The sequence below is a fragment of the Amyelois transitella genome, chromosome 28, assembly GCF_032362555.1.
Source record: "Amyelois transitella isolate CPQ chromosome 28, ilAmyTran1.1, whole genome shotgun sequence".
Classification (NCBI taxonomy): domain Eukaryota; kingdom Metazoa; phylum Arthropoda; class Insecta; order Lepidoptera; family Pyralidae; genus Amyelois; species Amyelois transitella.
Window position 1 is genome coordinate 5,482,501 of NC_083531.1, and position 17,286 is coordinate 5,499,786.

General features: G+C 38.1%; 2 protein-coding genes across 6 annotated transcripts in view; both read right to left on the reverse strand.

The window, feature by feature from the left end:
- Positions 1-7,129, reverse strand: part of LOC106142747 (zinc finger protein 79) — a 23,249-nt gene extending 16,120 nt beyond the window's left edge. Inside the window, exons 1-6 of the mRNA XM_060952225.1 lie at positions 6,903-7,129; positions 4,636-4,770; positions 3,478-3,597; positions 1,939-2,054; positions 1,201-1,329; positions 207-330 (exon numbers count right to left, since the gene is read on the reverse strand). Coding sequence (XP_060808208.1) covers positions 207-330; positions 1,201-1,329; positions 1,939-2,054; positions 3,478-3,597; positions 4,636-4,770; positions 6,903-7,064 — 786 coding nt within the window. The 5' untranslated portion in view covers positions 7,065-7,129. The remainder of the gene's footprint in view (positions 1-206; positions 331-1,200; positions 1,330-1,938; positions 2,055-3,477; positions 3,598-4,635; positions 4,771-6,902) is intronic.
- A 1,281-nt stretch (positions 7,130-8,410) lies between these two features.
- Positions 8,411-17,277, reverse strand: LOC106142730 (uncharacterized). 5 transcript variants are annotated; one of them, XM_060952232.1, is made up of 10 exons: positions 17,191-17,277; positions 16,666-16,737; positions 14,772-14,846; positions 14,175-14,273; positions 12,301-12,399; positions 11,273-11,417; positions 10,512-10,603; positions 9,409-9,872; positions 8,807-8,874; positions 8,411-8,489 (listed from the first exon to the last, which is right to left on the reverse strand). In XM_060952232.1, exons 2-10 carry the CDS (start codon positions 16,735-16,737, stop codon positions 8,419-8,421), a joined length of 1,185 nt encoding a protein of 394 aa, XP_060808215.1. In that variant the 5' UTR covers positions 17,191-17,277; the 3' UTR covers positions 8,411-8,418. The 5 variants fall into 5 exon arrangements, with proteins under 5 accessions (XP_060808215.1, XP_060808213.1, XP_060808212.1 ...); XM_060952230.1 differs by having other exon boundaries at positions 16,666-16,764; XM_060952229.1 differs by having other exon boundaries at positions 17,150-17,277.
- Positions 17,278-17,286: the final 9 nt, after the last annotated feature.

Here is a 17,286-nt window from a genome sequence, read left to right on the forward strand (position 1 = left end):
TCACTTATTGACGTCACATCACTTAAATCTAATTATAACTACTATCGCTTCCAAAGCGCATGTGTAGAAGAAGCGGCGGAACAAACTACACTGCAGCATTTTCATCGGACGTCAATGTACAAATATAGATCTCTTAAATCTAAATCAGATCTCTGATTATAACTTTTATTCTTTTAACCTTGGAGAATCAAATGTTAATTCCTCACCTCCCTCTGCCTGACCTGCTCCTCAGGGTTCAGGGTCACGATCCTTATCTTCTCCGGATCTATTTCCACGGTCTTCCTTATCGAGTTTCTCACTTTGGGTTCATCTTCCTCGCTCTTCACTTCGCTGGTGATGAAAATAAGATTATAATTATCTTATACATACATACATATGATCACGTCTATATCCCTTGCGGGGTAGACAGAGCCAACAGTCATGAAAAGACTGAATGGCCACGTTCAGCTATTTGGCTTAATGATAGAACCGAGATTCAAATAGTGACAGGTTGCTAGCCCATCGCCTAAAAGAGGAATCCTAAGTTTATAAGCCTATCCCTTAGTCGCCTTTTACGACATCCATGGGAAAGAGATGGAGTGGTCCTATTCTTTTTTGTAATAGTGCCGGGAACCACACGGCACTATCTTATACTAATAACAGTTTGTTTGTTTGAACGCGCTAATCTCAGGAATTACTGGTTCGTATTGAAAAATTATTTGTGCATTGAACAGACCATTTATCGAGGAAGGCTTTAGGCTATATAACATCACGCTGCAACTATAAGGAGCGAAGAAATAATGGAAAAAGTGAAAGAAAAACGGGGAAAATTATTCATCCTCGAGGGCTTCAATGATGACCAAAATAACTATTCCACGCGGACGGAGTCGCGGGCACAGCTGCTCATCAATATTTTTATTCCCACCGTGTAATAAATTGTGCCCTGAGGTTCCCGGCACCAATACAAAAAAGAATGAGACCACTCCATCTCTTTCCCATGGATGTCGTAAAAGGCGACTAAGAGATAGGCTTACAAACTTGGGATTCTTTTTAGACGATGCGCTAGCAACCTGTCACTATTTGAATCACAATTCTATCATTAAGCCATACAGCCGAACGTGGCCATTCGGTCTTTCCAATACTGTCGGCTCTGTCCACCCCGCAAGGTACACAGACGTGACCATATGTATGCATGTATGTATGTAATAAATCCACCGTTACCTCATCCGCTCCTTCCTCGTTCTGAGCTTCTTCGTTTTCTTCTTCTTCGTCGTTTTCTTCCTCGTCAGCAGCTCGGGGTCTTCCAATAAACAGTTCACATCCTCCCCTGACATTTGGTTCAGTGTCGATCTGAAAAAATTTGGACAGAATTACATAGAAACCACGGGTTCAGATTTAACAAAAAAAAAAAAAAACAATGCATAAATACACTATGCATTTTTAGTTATGCATAAAATACTCGTAAATAATTTTGCCGTCCTCAGGGCGTGATGAGAAACGAACTTTCTCCGATTGGCCTGGGTCTTGGATGTTTATCTATATACGTATTTATTATAAAATATAGTATCGTTGAGTTAGTATCACGTAACACAAGTCTCGAACTCACTTCGAGGCTAACTCAATATGTGTAATTTGTCCCGTATACATATATGTACTGTACATACATGCATACATATGGTGACGTCTATATCCCTTGTGGGGTAGACAGAGCCAACAGTCTTGAAAAGAGTGAATGGACACGCTCAGCTATTTGGCTTAATGATAGAATTCAATTAGTGACATGTTGCTAGCCCATCGCCTAAAAAAAAGGAATCCCAAGTTTGTAAGCCTATCCCTTAGTCGCCTATTACGACATCCATAGGAAAGAGATGGAGTGGTCCTATTCTTTTTTGTATTGGTGCCGGGAACCACACGGCACGGGTATACCTATACATATGTATTTATTTAAGAGATTCGAACCTGAACTCATTCAATGCGATGTTGTCCTCGTAGTCCGAGAACCCGCGCTCGGACTTCACGTCGTCGTGCGCGGGCGCCTCAATCTCCAATTCGTATTTGTTTATTTGTTTCGTGTGCTGTAATTATTTAAAAAAAAATTATATATATATATATATATCGTAATAAGTGAGTCTGTATCAGTAGTCAATTATTAAATCGTAATAAGTGACTACTGACACAGAACCCACGCACATATATTATCACGTCCATATCCATTGCGGGGTAGACAGAACCAACAGTCTTGAAAATACTTTTATAACTGTAAATAATCTTAGGTGCCGTGAGGTTCCCGGCACCAATATAAAAAATCATAGGACCACTCCATCTCTTTCCCATGGATGTCGTAAAAGGCGACTAAGGGAAAGGCTTACAAACTTGGGATTCCTTTTTTAGGCGATGGGCTAGCAACCTGTCACTATTTGAAACTCAATTCAGTCTTTACAAGACTGTTGGCTCTGTCTACCCCGCAAGGGATATAGACATGACCATGTGTATGTATGTATTAATTCAATCGTAATAAGTAACTACTGACTGATACAGAACACACACCTTTATTATCACGTCTATATCCATTGCGGGGTAGACAGAGCAAACAGTCTTGAATTTTGTCCATGGATGCAGGCTGCTAGCCCCTTGCTCAAAAAATGAATCCCAAGTTATATGTATAAACCTATCCCTTAGTCACCTTTTACGACATCCATAGGAAATAGAATAGAATATAATAAAAAAAGATTTATTTTCATTTGTGATTTGACGTCAATATGTGTTACAAGTTATCACATATTGACGTCACATCACTTAAATCTAATTATAACTACGAAAGAGATTGTATGTTCCTATTTATTTTTTCTACTGGTGCCGGGAACCACACGGCACGGCACGTTATGTACAATACGTACATAAAATCACGCCTTTTTCCCTGACGGGTAGGTAGGCAGAGACTACATCTTTCCACTTGCCACGATCTCTGCACACTTCCCACAGCTATATAACATCAAGCTGCAACCATAAGGAGCGAAGAAATAATGGAAAAAGTGAAAAAAAAAACCGGAGAAAATTATTCATCCTTGAGGGCTTCAATGAATAGAATAGAATAGATTTATTTTCAAAATTGGATACAAGGTATCACTTATTGACGTCACATCACTTAAATCTAATTATAACCACTACCGCTTCCAAAGCGCGTGTGTAGAAGAAGCGGCGGAACAAACTACACTGCAGCATTTTCATGATGCCCGAGACAGACACTCGCCAGTATCTCTGCATACTTGTTATTATTTCTAATAAAATACGCAGTTTTGAATTCTAATAATTGTTTATATTAAACTTTTACACAAAACTTATAACATACTACCGCGACAAGACAACAGCAAAAAGTTTTTGACACCAACTGTCAGAAAAAAAAAATTGCCAACCTTTCTCTTTCTTTTTTTTTTAAGCATAAACATTGCATATACTTTAACAATACTTGCCAAGGTATGTATGTCATCATCACCTCACCTGCAGAACCTTATGGAAGCCCACCTTGCCCCGCCCCACCTCCACAGCGAGGGTGTCTGTTGCACACAGTTCAGGGGCAGCGTATTTACTCAGCTCCGGATCTTGAGCGTCTATTGGGAACTGCGGAGAATAATTAGAGAAACTATTAAATATTTCAATACATACATATAAGACTAGAAGACAGAGCCAACAGTTTTAAAAACAACAGTAATAAATTATGATGATGTAGATGTAGACAGGAATAGAAAAGGGTATGTTGAGATGGTTCGGTCATGTGGAGAGCATGAATGAAAACAGGTTGACTAAGCAGATATACAAGGAGAGTGTGGAGGGAAAGGTCGGGGTGGGAAGACCTAGACGAACGTATCTTGATCAAATTAAGGACGTCCTGGTAAAGGGTCAGGTCAAAAGTACCCGAAACCGCCGAGCTTGTATGAAGAGAGTTATGAATGTGGATGAAGCAAAGGAAATATGGAGAGATCGTGGCAAGTGGAAAGAGGTAGTCTCTGCCTACCCCTCCGGAAAAGAGGCGTGATTTTATGTATGTATGTAATAAATTACCAAAAAGTGTTCTTGAAATGAATGATACAAAATTCAAAAAGTACATTAAAGATGAGCTTTGTAGGAAAGCCTATTACAGCATGGAGGATTATATTAATGATAAACATGTGTGGCCCGAGCTGGACATAATGGCCTCTTAAATGCTTGTGCATTATTGACATGTTGTTGACATAATTTGTACAGTGTGTACATATTTTATTTTATGTTTATTTATTTGACAAAATATTCGTATTGAAATAACTAGTTCTACATTCATTCATGTTTTATAATGGAGACAATGTGCATTCATACATGATTTAGATTTAAGAGATCTATATTTGTATATTGACGTCCGATGAAAATGCTGCAGTGTAGTTTGGTCCTTGGATCTTTGGAAGCGGTAGTAGTTATAATAAGATTTAAGTGATGTGACGTCAATAAGTGATACCTTGTATCCAATTTTGAAAATAAATCTATTCTATTTCTAATGGAACAGTCCTATTTCTCTAATGAAGCTTTTCGCTTCTTCAATATGTTTAAGCATTTCAAGACTGTTCTATTTTTCATCACCACAACGGTTCCTGACTTACGGAAACGTGTACTTAATGACAAACTCACCGGAGCACACCTAGTGAGGTACTCGTACAGAAGGTTGTGGGCTCGTAACATCTTACGTTTGAACCTTACGGCTTTGCGTAACAGCGAGCAGCACTCGTAACACAGCCAGTGGGGGAGGCCGTCCGTCTCCGTCACCTGGTGGATAAAGAATCATCATTAAGTAAGTAAATAAATAAATTTTATTTATTTCAAACTTGCTGTGCTCGTGACTTCGTCCGCGTGGAATAGTTATTTTGGGCATCATTGAAGCCCTCAAGGATGAATAATTTTCCCTGTTTTTTTTTTTCACATTTTCCATTATCTCTTCGCTCCTAATAGTTGCAGCATGATGTTATATAGCCTAAAGCCTTCCTCAATAAATAGTCTATTCAACACAAAAATAATTTTTCAATTCGAACCAGTAGTTCCTGAAATTAATGCGTTGGAACAAACAAACAAACAAATAAACTCTTCAGCTTTATAATATTAGTATAGATTCAATTCTATCATTAAGCCAAACAGCTGAACGTGGCCATTCAGTCTTTCAAGACTGTTGGCTCTGTCTGCCCCGCAAGTGATATAGACGTGACCATATGTATATGTATATTTATTTCAATAATTTGAATTTCCAAAAACTCTGTATAGTTGACTAATAAGAGTTTGCCAGGCGACGAGTGTCATCCATTATAGATACATGCATACATGAAATCGCCCCCTTTTCCTAAAGGGGTAGGCAGTGACTTGCCACAATCTCTGCATACTTCATTTGCTTCATCCACATTCATAACTCTCTTCATGCAAACTCGGTTGTTTCAGTTATAAATACATACATATAATCTAGTCTTCATCCTATACAGTGCAAGAGCTAAGTCTTGAAAAATTTTATGCCATGCCCAGCGGTTTGGCTCAATGATGGAATTGAGATTCAAATAGGTACAGGTTGCTAGTCCATCGCCTACTAGAGGAATCCCAAATTTATTAGCATTGTCCTTAATGGACTTTTACTATCTGCATGGGAGGAGGGGTTGGCAAACACCATGCTTTTCACTTTGCTATCAGGACAGCGTAGAAGCTTGCACCTGATGTATGTGCACCTATTCCCTTGGTCTCGGTTAAACTCTTGAAACGGGCCACCGCCGGAGAGGGGTGGGGAGGGGGCAGGGGGATGGGGGAGGGGTTAACACCCCCCCTCCCGTGACCCCCCCTTGCCGGAAGCCTATAGTTTTTTTTTTACGAATTTTTAAAGTTTTCATATAAAAAGTGTGCTAAAGGTCATTAACCGCCAGATGGGCAAGGGGGGGGAAAGTCAGAAGGGATGAAAGGGGTGAAGGTGAGTTAAACCTAACCTAACCTATACGTACTGTCTATTATACTTTTTTTACTCAGTTTGAACGCTCTGCTCGCTTCGCTCGCTCCGCTTTGGTGGTTTACACCAACCTAACCTAACCTAACCAAACCGAGTTTGATTTGTGACTAATTTGTTTCTTTTCATTGCGGGGGGCTACCGCCCCCCGACCCCCCCCGTACGGGGAGGCTGCGCCCCCCTGCACCCCCTGCTGTCCGTTTACCGACAGCTACTTTCGAAGTCAGTAGATAAGATGACAGTAGCACATAACCAAAACGGCGGATTGCGTTCTGTTCATAGTTAGTGTCTTTTTTGTTTTTACTTTTAAGCAAAGTTTTTGACTATATTTTTAGTGCTAAAATATATTAATTAATGTGTTGTACATGTTTAATGGACAAACTAATTATTTAATACTAAATTAACACAGTTTACCATGACAAACCGAAAATATTGCATTGTTTAGTGCAATTTTTAAGATTTTCAAAAATTCGTATAAAAAAAGGGGGGGCTTCCGGCAAAAAAAAATACTTGGGGGGGGTCATACAAACCCTCCCCCACCCCCCCTACCCCCTCCCCAACCTCTCTGGCGGTGGCCCGTTTTAAGAGTTGAGCCTTGGTCTCCTTTTACGATATCCATGGGATGAAGATGTTTTACGACATCCATGGGATAAAGATGGAATAGTGGAAAGAGGTAGTCTCTGCCTACCCCTCCGGAAAAGAGGCGTGATTTTATGTATGTATGTATGTAGTCCTTTTAAAAAGTGTCGGGAACAACACGGCATCAAATTTTTTGGTTTATTTATGGTCATTTGAAAGAAAGAAGTAAGAATTTTGATGAATACAACAGTGTAGGTTATGTAGCAAAATTAAGGAAAAATATGCCAAAAATGTTGATAATATCAGAATGTATTTTATTGGTGATTTAGATGTAATAATTACTCACGTCCAAGCCAGATAATTCAAGAAATTCCGATCTGTAAAGAATAGCATTCTTGACGTTTTTGTCAGTGGCTAAGCAACAACGGCATATTGGCTTGACCAGGTCAAGTACGGGCTTCAGATCACAATCCATCATGGTAACATCAAGAGACTCTTCTTGAAGCATTTCCTTAATTTAGTCACATTTAAGATTGATGAAGCCCGAAAGACTCGGGTCGAGGAAATGTAAACAATATGGCGCATATTTTTTTTTTACACTGTCATTTTGACAGTTTGTCGTAGTCATACAGCCAAAATAAAAAGAACAACTAATGTAATCCGACTGCGACAGAATTAAGGTAATGTGTTTCGAGTGCACTTGTCTACGTGGATATTGCAAATAAGACATCCATGTACTTCCCATGAATGTAGTAAAAGGCGACTAAGGGATAAGCTTATAAACTTCGACGGTCTCTGTGGCGCAGCGATTGTACGCTTGTCTGTGACACCGGAGGTCCCGGGTTCGAATCCCGGCCAGGGCATGATGAGAAAAGAACTTTTTCTAATTGGCCTGGGTCTTGGATGTTTATCAATATAAGTATTTATTATTAAATTAATATAGTATCGTTGAGTTAGTATCTCGTAACACAAGTTTCGAACTTACTTCGAGGCTAACTCAATCTGTGTAATTTGTCCCGTATATATTTATATTTATTTATATTTATAAACTTGGGATTCTTTTTGTAGGCGACGGACTAGCAACCTGTCACTATTCGAATCTCAATTCCCATCATGAATACAGCTGAGCGTGACCTTTCAGTCTTTTCAAGACTGTTGGTTCTGTGTACACCGCAAGGGATATAGACATGACTATATGTAAGCCTGAACGGCTTGGTGGATTTTGTTGTTTGAGATGATATGATTTCAATTTATTACAAACTGAAACAAAATACTGTCTCAACCTTGTACCTTGCAATAAATTTGAAACATGTTAATTAATTTCTATTCCTTAAATATCTTGACACTTAATTAATTAAATATAATTAGATTCCACACTCTTCATATTTATATTAAATTAAAGTGGTTGTTATGCACTTTTATGTGTAACAAGCAGTCGGATTTATTGTTATAATTTAAAAATACTATAAATATACATTTTTTTAATAGTAAAAAATTTTAATGTCATAAAAAAAAACCACAGACATTACTTTACCCTCATCTTTATTGTTAGAGTTTTAGTCCTCATTTAGGCATAGGTACCCCGCGGGAGCAATGAATATGGCTCGACCGCCACCAAAGGGAAGATCTTCCGCCAAGCTCTGAGTTCGTAAAAGTATAACCTCTAATCCGTGTAAACTTTAATATCGCGCTTCAGCATTATCACTGTAATTGGCTAATAGCGTCGCGCGATTGGCTGTTATGACTTGTGGCATAGACATGTCGCCACAGGTAAGAACATTATTATCATTCAAACTTCACTGAAGAAATAAAACAACGAATCAAAAATAATAAATATAATTTACAGTACATAAAAAAAACAATCACTTGGTTTGAGTATGATCGCAGGACAACACATAAATAGGCGGCGGGGACACCACAAAGACCGGGTGATCTGAAAAAAAAAAGAATTTTAACTACGATTCGTACTTTAAAAAAAACATAGTATGTGTCAAGTGAACTGACACCCTTCCCGCGCAAATTTTAAACTTTCAAACCAAAATGACTTACAAACTTGGGATTCTTAAAAGGCACTTTTTGATTTTTTTGCTGTTATATTTCGTTTATCAGTGTGACAACGAACTTTTTTTTTTAATTTATGTTCTCATGTTAGTGATGTAAAATATGTTTTTATGAAAATAAAAGTCCATAAACGTAACGTTACGTATATAACTACCATTTCAATTGACAATAGTCGCATATTTCTCATACCTCCGATATTTTGAGAACTGCTATTTTTCAAGTTATCCAGCGATCCGGTGTGTAGGCACCCTGTTTTGCTGAATAATAAAGGTAAAAAAAATATTAAAAATTGGTAGAAAAAGAATTAAATGTGGCAACACTGTTATTAGAAAATCTGGCAGCTATGTAGGTGCTTCACCGTAAGAGCATCGGTTAGTTTTCAAATCAATGTCCGTAACTACTGAAAATAGTCATTGGCCATGTACCGAAGCGGGATACGGGGCCGTGCTTTTCTGCAAATCACGCATTTTAAGCGGGGCACCTTACCTGCAAAGGTTGCGGAGATCAGACGGGAAGACGCTTCGTGTAAAAATGGGACTCACCAATTAACGATCCATGGTCAAAGGCTTAGGATGCAACCGGGACTAAAGTCAGGAGGAAGAAGATAGAAAACCCTAAATTTATCCTAAGTTTATGTTAAGGTAATGTACAAAAGGGAGGCTTTATCGCTTTATGCAATCTCTTCCAGGCAACCACAAGTACATTTTATGAGAGAGAATTTGTCGCGGGGTTCTAAGAGAATATTTAGAGAAACAGCTATCTTACTTATGTTAAGTACTAATAGAACTTACCAATCACCCAAGCTGTTCAGTGACTTAGACAAGTGACAGGGTTGGAGGGCGACGTTCTGCAAATCAGCGAGCGAGCACGCGGGTCTTAAACGAGTCACCAATTTGTGTTGCAAATTCTGACAACACCCGCCTTTCCCGCTTCCACACTCCGTCACATTTATCTTCGGAACGTTCAAACCGCTGTCACACTGACAGCTGGAGTTGCCAGCATTGTTTTCTACTAAATTGGTAGTTCTTTTTTCGGATGTGCGCAGTAAATTCGGGTCTGAGCCGTAGCTTTGTCCGAGTTTCTCATTGAATTGGACCTTTTTCCTGGTCATTGATGACAGGCGGTACTGCCCTTTGCGGTGGGCAGCTGGGGACATATTTGGCGACCTGTTCGGTGTGTTATACGCTGATACTGTCTCGGTCGGTCTTTTGAACGTGTCCTTTAATTCGTACTCTGTTGCTATGGCTTCAAACACCTAGGGAAGATATTATCATGAACTGATTTTAAACGAAAGCGTTGCATTACACTATTTATAAATACTGCAGATATTAAACGCGCACGTAACGCAATGTGCCCTGCGGTTCCCGGCACTAATAAGAAAAAAGAATAGGACCACTCCTTTTTCCCATGGATGTCGGGAAGGCGACTAAGGGATATGCTTATAAACTTGGGATTCTTCTTTTAGCGGTAAGCTAGCAACCTGTCACTATTTGAATCTCAATTCCAAAATTTGGAAGTCATACATCTGAGCGTGGTCTATCAGTATTTTCAACACTGTTGGACCTGTCTACCCCTTAAAGGATATACACGTGACTGTATGCATGTTTTCCATCATTTATGGCGTCAGAAAAAAATAAACAAGTCAAGGCTTTGACAGCGGGCTACTGCTCCGTCTGCAGGCAGAATGTTCTTCTACCGCCAAGTCGTTAGTAACACGACAATTCGTGTGGATTATAGAATAGAATAGATTTATGTCTAAAATTGGATACAAGGTATCACTTACTGACGTCACATCACTTAAATCCAATTATAACTACTACCGCTTCCAAAGCGCATGTGTAGAAGAAGCGGCGGAACAAACTACACGGCAGCTGCTATATAGAGGTGTGGTTACCTGTTCTGCAACCAAGTTCCTCGCATAAGGAGAATCTTTAGCAGGCAAGGTCTCCCGGCACAGTGCACACTTTTCTAGCCTCGACCAGCACGCTGGAAATTATAAAAAATAAATTATAAAATTATGAAAAAAATACAAAAAAATAAATATATTGTTTTGAGCTAAGGAAATCAAAATAAATAAATTAAAAAAAATAAAAGCGCCAAATTAATCTTGGAACTCCATTTTCAAATGTTACATGTTTATTTTTTTTTTTTTCATGAAACGTCAAAAGCGCCGTCGTCCATGATAAGACGTCATTCTAAATATGAAAAAAAGTGAAGTCAAACAATATCCCGTTAATGTTTTGCTATAGTACAGTTTATTTGCATTGCACAAATAGTTGTTAGATCTTAAAATTTTTAGGACTTAATAGGTATTTAAAAATGCAAATATGAATATATATAAATGTCTACTGGAGGCAGTTATAATTAGTTTAAGTGATGTGACGTCAATAAGTGATACCTTGAATCCAATTTAGAAAAGAAATCTATTCTAACTAAGCTATCGTCATGCAGCTATCTATATGTATGTATATATATACGGGACGAATTACACATATTGAGTTAGCCTCGAAGTAAGTTCGGGACTTGTGTTACGAGATACTAAATTACTAACTCAATTATACTATATTTTATAATAAATAGTTACTTACTTATATAGATAAACATCCAAGAGCCAGGCCAATCAGAAAAAATGGTTATTAAGTGCAAAAGGCGTACCTTCGCAATACAAGTGCGAGCGCGCGCAGACGAGCGGGCGCGCGGCGGTGGCGGCGCACACGCAGCACGCCAGCGCGCGCACCGCGCCCGCCAGCGCGCGCCGCGAGCGCTCGCCGCGCGCGCCGCCGCCGCAGCTCCACAGCAGCTGAACACGACATTTATATGACTGACAGCTGACATTTTTTTTTTTTTAATTTCGATTTTAATAGGCACGATGATACATTTATTAATTTAAAGTTCATAATATTTTTGTTTTTATTAATAAGGGATTGGACCTCTCCATCTCCTTCCCATGGGTGTCGTAAAAGGCGACTAAGGGATTGGCATATACACTCCAGAGCAACTGAACACGTCATTTATACAGGGTGACATTTTTTTTATTAGTTTCGATTTTAATAGGCACGATGATACATTTATTATTTATGGTGTTTATAATTTTTTTGTTTTAAAAAAAAAGGAATTGGACCTCTCCATCTCGTTCCCATGGATGTCATAAAAGGCGACTAAAGGATTGGCATATACACTTGGGATTCTTCTTTTATGCGATGGGCTAGTGATCTGTCACTATTTGAAACTCAATTCCTTTATGAATTCATACATCTGAGCGTGGCCTTTCAGTCTTTTCAACACTGTTGGCTCCGTCTACCCTTTAAAGGATATACACGTGACTGTATGTATGTATGTTTCCCATCATTAATGGCGTCTGTAGGCAACCATCTTGGTATACGCCATAGCAACGGTTGCCATGATGTTGTTTGTTAGAGATATGTCAAAAATATTTTTTTATTGTTAGATGTTCTTAAGATATACGTTGAATAATATAGACATTTTAAACTGATTATTTTCTCCTCTTTTCTCCTTCTATCTTCTGTAGGAATAAATAACTTTTATAACGTTACTTCCTACAGCGTCAGAAAAAAATAAACAAGTCAAATTGAGAGACAATTAAGATAACGCGAAGCCTTAAAGGTGCAACGTGTACTTGAGACGGTGAGAGAGAGAGAGAGACAGAGATGGAAATCTCTTACTTCCGGATCATCCCTCGGGTCCACGCCGCAGTTCCACACCAGGAGAGACACCCCCCTCCCGGCGCCGTCGCCTCGTATCAACCCGGCCACTTGGCCAACCTGTAATACATACATACATACATCCTACTACTATTATAAAGGCGAAAGTTTGTATGGATGTTTGTTACTCTTTCACGCAAAAACTACTGAACCGATTACCATGAAATTTTGTATGTAGGTAGCTGAAGACCCAGAATAACACATAGGCTACTTTTTATCCCAGAGTTCCCGCGGGATTGATAGGGTATCCATGCGGACGAAGTCGCGGGCGGCCTCTAGTACATACATAATGGTCAAAATTTATTCACTATCACAATACATTTGTTGGACACATACAAAATTAACATACATATCTACATATCATCACGTCTATATCCCTTGCGGGGTAGACAGAGCCAACAGTCTTGAAAAGACTGATAGGTCACGTTCAGCTACTTATTTGGCTTAATGATAGAATTGAGATTCAAATAGTGACAGGTTGCTAGCCGATCGCCTGAAAAAGAATCCCAAGTTTAATAAATATAAATAAATATATACGGGACAAATTACACAGATTGAGTTAGCCTCGAAGTAAGTTCGAGACTTGTGTTACGAGATACTAACTCAACGATACTAGGTATATTTTATAATAATAATAAATACTTACATAGATAAACATCCAAGACCCAGGCCAATCAGAAAAAGTTCTTTTCTCATCATGCCCTGGCCGGGATTCGAACCCGGGACCCCCGGTGTCACAGACAAGCGTATTACCGCTGCGCCACAGAGGCCGTCAAGCCCTTAGTCGCCTTTTACGACACCCATAGGAAAGAGATGGAGTGGTCCTATTCTTTTGAACTGGTGCCGGGAACCACACGGCACAACCTGTAATCAATTAATACATACATATCATCACGCCTGTCTCCCGTTGGGGTAAGCAGAGACTAAGGAATTCCACTTGCTACGATCCTCACTGACCTCTCCCGCTTCCTCCACACTCATTACTCTTTTCATGCATATTAGACGGTTACGGGTACTCCTAACATCTCCCTTTTTCAAGACATTCGAAATTTGCCCCTTGAAAGTTCCACGAGGCCGGCGCTGTCCCACTTTTACAGTCAGCTCCGCCTTATAAATACCTTTCGTTAGTCTGTCTTTATCTATTCTCTCGACATGTCCAAACCATCTCAACAAACTCTTTTCAATTTAATCAATGAATCGGTAAGTGACGGTATTAAGACTTCCCAACTCCATGTTCCCTAGGACTATGAAGAGTAAGGCTTTGCATGTTTGTAGGTAACGAATAAACTCCCATAATCCATACATATAATAAAACTGTAACTGAACTTTGTCTGTACATTGAAGATATTTAAAAAAAAAATTATAAGGGGTCGTTTTAGGGTCAATAGAAGCCAGAAACATTTTTTTTTAAATTTTGTCTGTCTGTCTGTATGTTTGTACGCGCATCACGCAAAATCTACCGAACGGATCTGAACGAAATTCGGCACAGATATAGTTAGTAACCTGGATTAGAATATAGGCTACTTTTTATCCTGAAATTCTATCCCAAGGGGATGAAATAGGGAGTGCAAGTTTGAACTTCGTAATTTTTTGTTCAAATTGAAAATTCTTTTTGCGTTGAATAGACCATTTATCGAGGACGGCTCTAGGCTATATAACATCACGCTGCAACTATAAGGAGCAAAGAAATAATGGAAAATGTGAAAATAACGGAGAAAATTATTCATCCTTCAATGATGCCCAAAATTACTGTTCCACGCGGACGAAGTTGCGGGCACAGCTAGTAATGAATAAACATTTTGAATTTAAATTTGAATAAAATCAATGCATTTTACCGGTAATCCAAGCAAGTCCCTTCCATCAGCCTGCAGGAGACAGTCACCCGTCTTCAGGCCTGCCGAGTCGGCTCGGGCGCCCGGCGTCACTTCCCGCACCTTTGACAATGTTTTTTTTAAATTGTTATTAACAAAGATAACATAATACCTAATGCCAGGTAGTAAAATTATAATATGCTTTTTTCAATATATTTTTATTTTTACATTAAAAAAAATTAGAAATAAATTTTTAACGTCGTTTACAAAAGCAAAACCTATGAAGTTTTAATTTTTTGTTATCCTTTTGTTTTCGTCTTTTTTTTCCTAAATGAACTACTTATGTACTTACTTTAAAAAAAAAAGGGATAAATATGCATATGGTGGATATCATGTGGTGGATATCATGTATATATTAATAAATTAAAGAAACTGAATGACTGACTGATCAAACCGCTGAGTCTCTAGAGACTTAAAATTTCGTGTGATCGTTCCTCATGTGGTCTAGAGGCACACTAAGCACATTCCAAGAAATCCCAGCAAGAACAGGAATTATTGTGACTTCTTTTTAGTTTTTTAAGAAGCGGGCATCTTCTATTTGGATAAAAAAACGGTACTCACCCATGGATAGGGATCCCAAAGGGTCCTCGTAAGTCTGAAGCCGAGGCCCTCGCCTTCATCTTCAGGTAAGTTAAGCTGAAAAATCACAAAAAAAAATATTACCTAAACAAAAATTACAAAGTGGGTAACTTTGAATTCATAATCCTTGAAATGTGCCGCGGCGGCACTATAGAATAGGACCACTCCATATCATTCCTATGAGTGTCGTAAAAGGCGATTAAAGGATAGGCTAATAAACTTGGGATTCTTCTTTAAAGCGACGGGCTAGCAACCTGTCACTATTTGAATCTCAATTTCATCATTAAGCCAGGATCATTGTGACACGTTATCTTATATACTTATAAAATTCTCGTGTTACAATGTTCGTTCCCATACTCCTCCGAAACGGCTTGATCGATTCTTACGAAATTTTGTGAGCATATTGAGTAGGTCTGAGAATCGGCCAACATCTTTTCACACCCCTTAGTGATAAAGGTTGTCCACCCTTAACATTTTTTTTTAACTAGAAATTACTTAAAAAATATTTATATGACTAAACAACGTTTTCCGGGACAGCTAGTTAGGTATTAATAAAAATAGTCTAATACAACGCGAATGTGTAAAATCATATGAATTAAACTTATTTCATTATCATACTTAATTATACTATGATTAGCTTATAGACGCAGTCCGTTTTTTTATTGTTAAATAATTTATTAATATACTGACACGCCTTCGAAAAACATAAAAATCCGGTCTTCTAGGTCGTGCGTGTATATTTTGAAGGTCAGCGGAGAGACTAAATATTTGCAGGTATCAGATGCACGTATTACAAATACTTACTTATATCACGTCTTTATCCATTACGGGGTAGGCAGAGCCAAATATTGAAAACACAAACATGACTTCGGTATCTATACTAATATTATAAAGCTGAAGGGTTTTTTTTTGTTTGTTTGTTTAAACGCACTAATCTAAGGAACTACTGGTTCGAATTGAAAAATTATTTTTGCGTTGAATAGCCCATTTATCGAGGAAGGCTTTCGGCTATATATCTAACATCACGATGCAACTATATGGAGCAAAGAAATAATGAAAAATGTGAAAAAACGGGAAAAATTATTCATCCTTGAGGTCTTTAATGATGCCCAAAATAACTATTCCACGCGGACGAAGTCGCGGGCACTGCTAGTTACAAATATCACCGCCTTTATTCCTTAATGTCTAACCTTTTTTCCGGGAAATTGGCGACGAAGTTTTTAATATACTTCCACGATAATATCTAATATTAAAGGAGAAAAGATACCAAATTTGTTGTATGTTTGGAACGAATAAATTTGTAGCGGGAGCGATGATTATGGCTGGACCTCCACCAAAGGGAAGATCTTCCGCCAGGCTAGGTGTTACGCCTGGGGAACCGCGCAACAGACAATATTGTGTCGGAGGTTGTATATATGCTCCAATCCGTGAAATCTTTGCTTGCGCGATTTAGACTTTTCGCTGTTTTTGATTGATAGCGTCGCGTGATTTGTTGTTGTGACTTTGTACCATAGAAATGTCGCCACAAACTCAAAAACTACTGGTATCTGGACTGATTTTCACGTAATTTGGCACAGATATACCTACACTACCAACCCCAAAAACACACTATAGACACCTTCCTCACCCAATCCAGAATCCATGGCAAGATTTACCCATGCTACTCTCCAGAGTGGTGAGGATGTAATTATAGTCAGGAGGAAAAACCCCTACTTGCTAACAGAAATAATCCATATTCCAGAATTACAAATAATATATCAAGTTCCTTTTTTTTATTTCAGGAATAAAAAAATAAAATTGAATACTTACTTACTTAGATACTAATTTCCTAATTAAATTAAAAAATAAAAACACAGATATTAAAAAAAAAACTTACAACAACAAGTCTCACGCCGGCCATGTACTCGTCACTTCCGGATCCGGGTGTCTCACTAGACAGCGCTGCCATCTTATTTTAAAAATGAAAACACCAAGGCTTTTTTATTATATAAGTATAAAAAAGAATGAATTGGTAAGGGAAAAAAAGCTTTACTATGTAAAAATATCTATTAATTTTTGCTGTTTTTATAATTTAAGTAGAACCCTTTTACTTTTAATACGACGAAAATTACCATAGATTTTTTTTTAATGGCTAAAAAATATAAAATTAGGTAACCTAATTATACAAAATATATTTATATATCTTTTTTAAATGTAGGTAATAAATCAATATGAGATTTAATTAAATTCAATTTACAAAATGAACATAGCGTCATATAATTAACAACACAACTATGTTTGTAATCAATCCTTTTAAAACTTCAAAACTTAAAAAAAAAACAACAAATTTGTTTTTCCTCATTATCATTGGAACTTTTTACATTATCCCGAAGATGGCCTGTCAGTCTTTCAAGACTGCTACCTCTGTCTACCCCGCAAGAGATATAGACGTGACTATTTATATGAAAGAATAAATGAATTTAACATAACACTTGAGCTTTTAAGTTCGCGCGCGAAT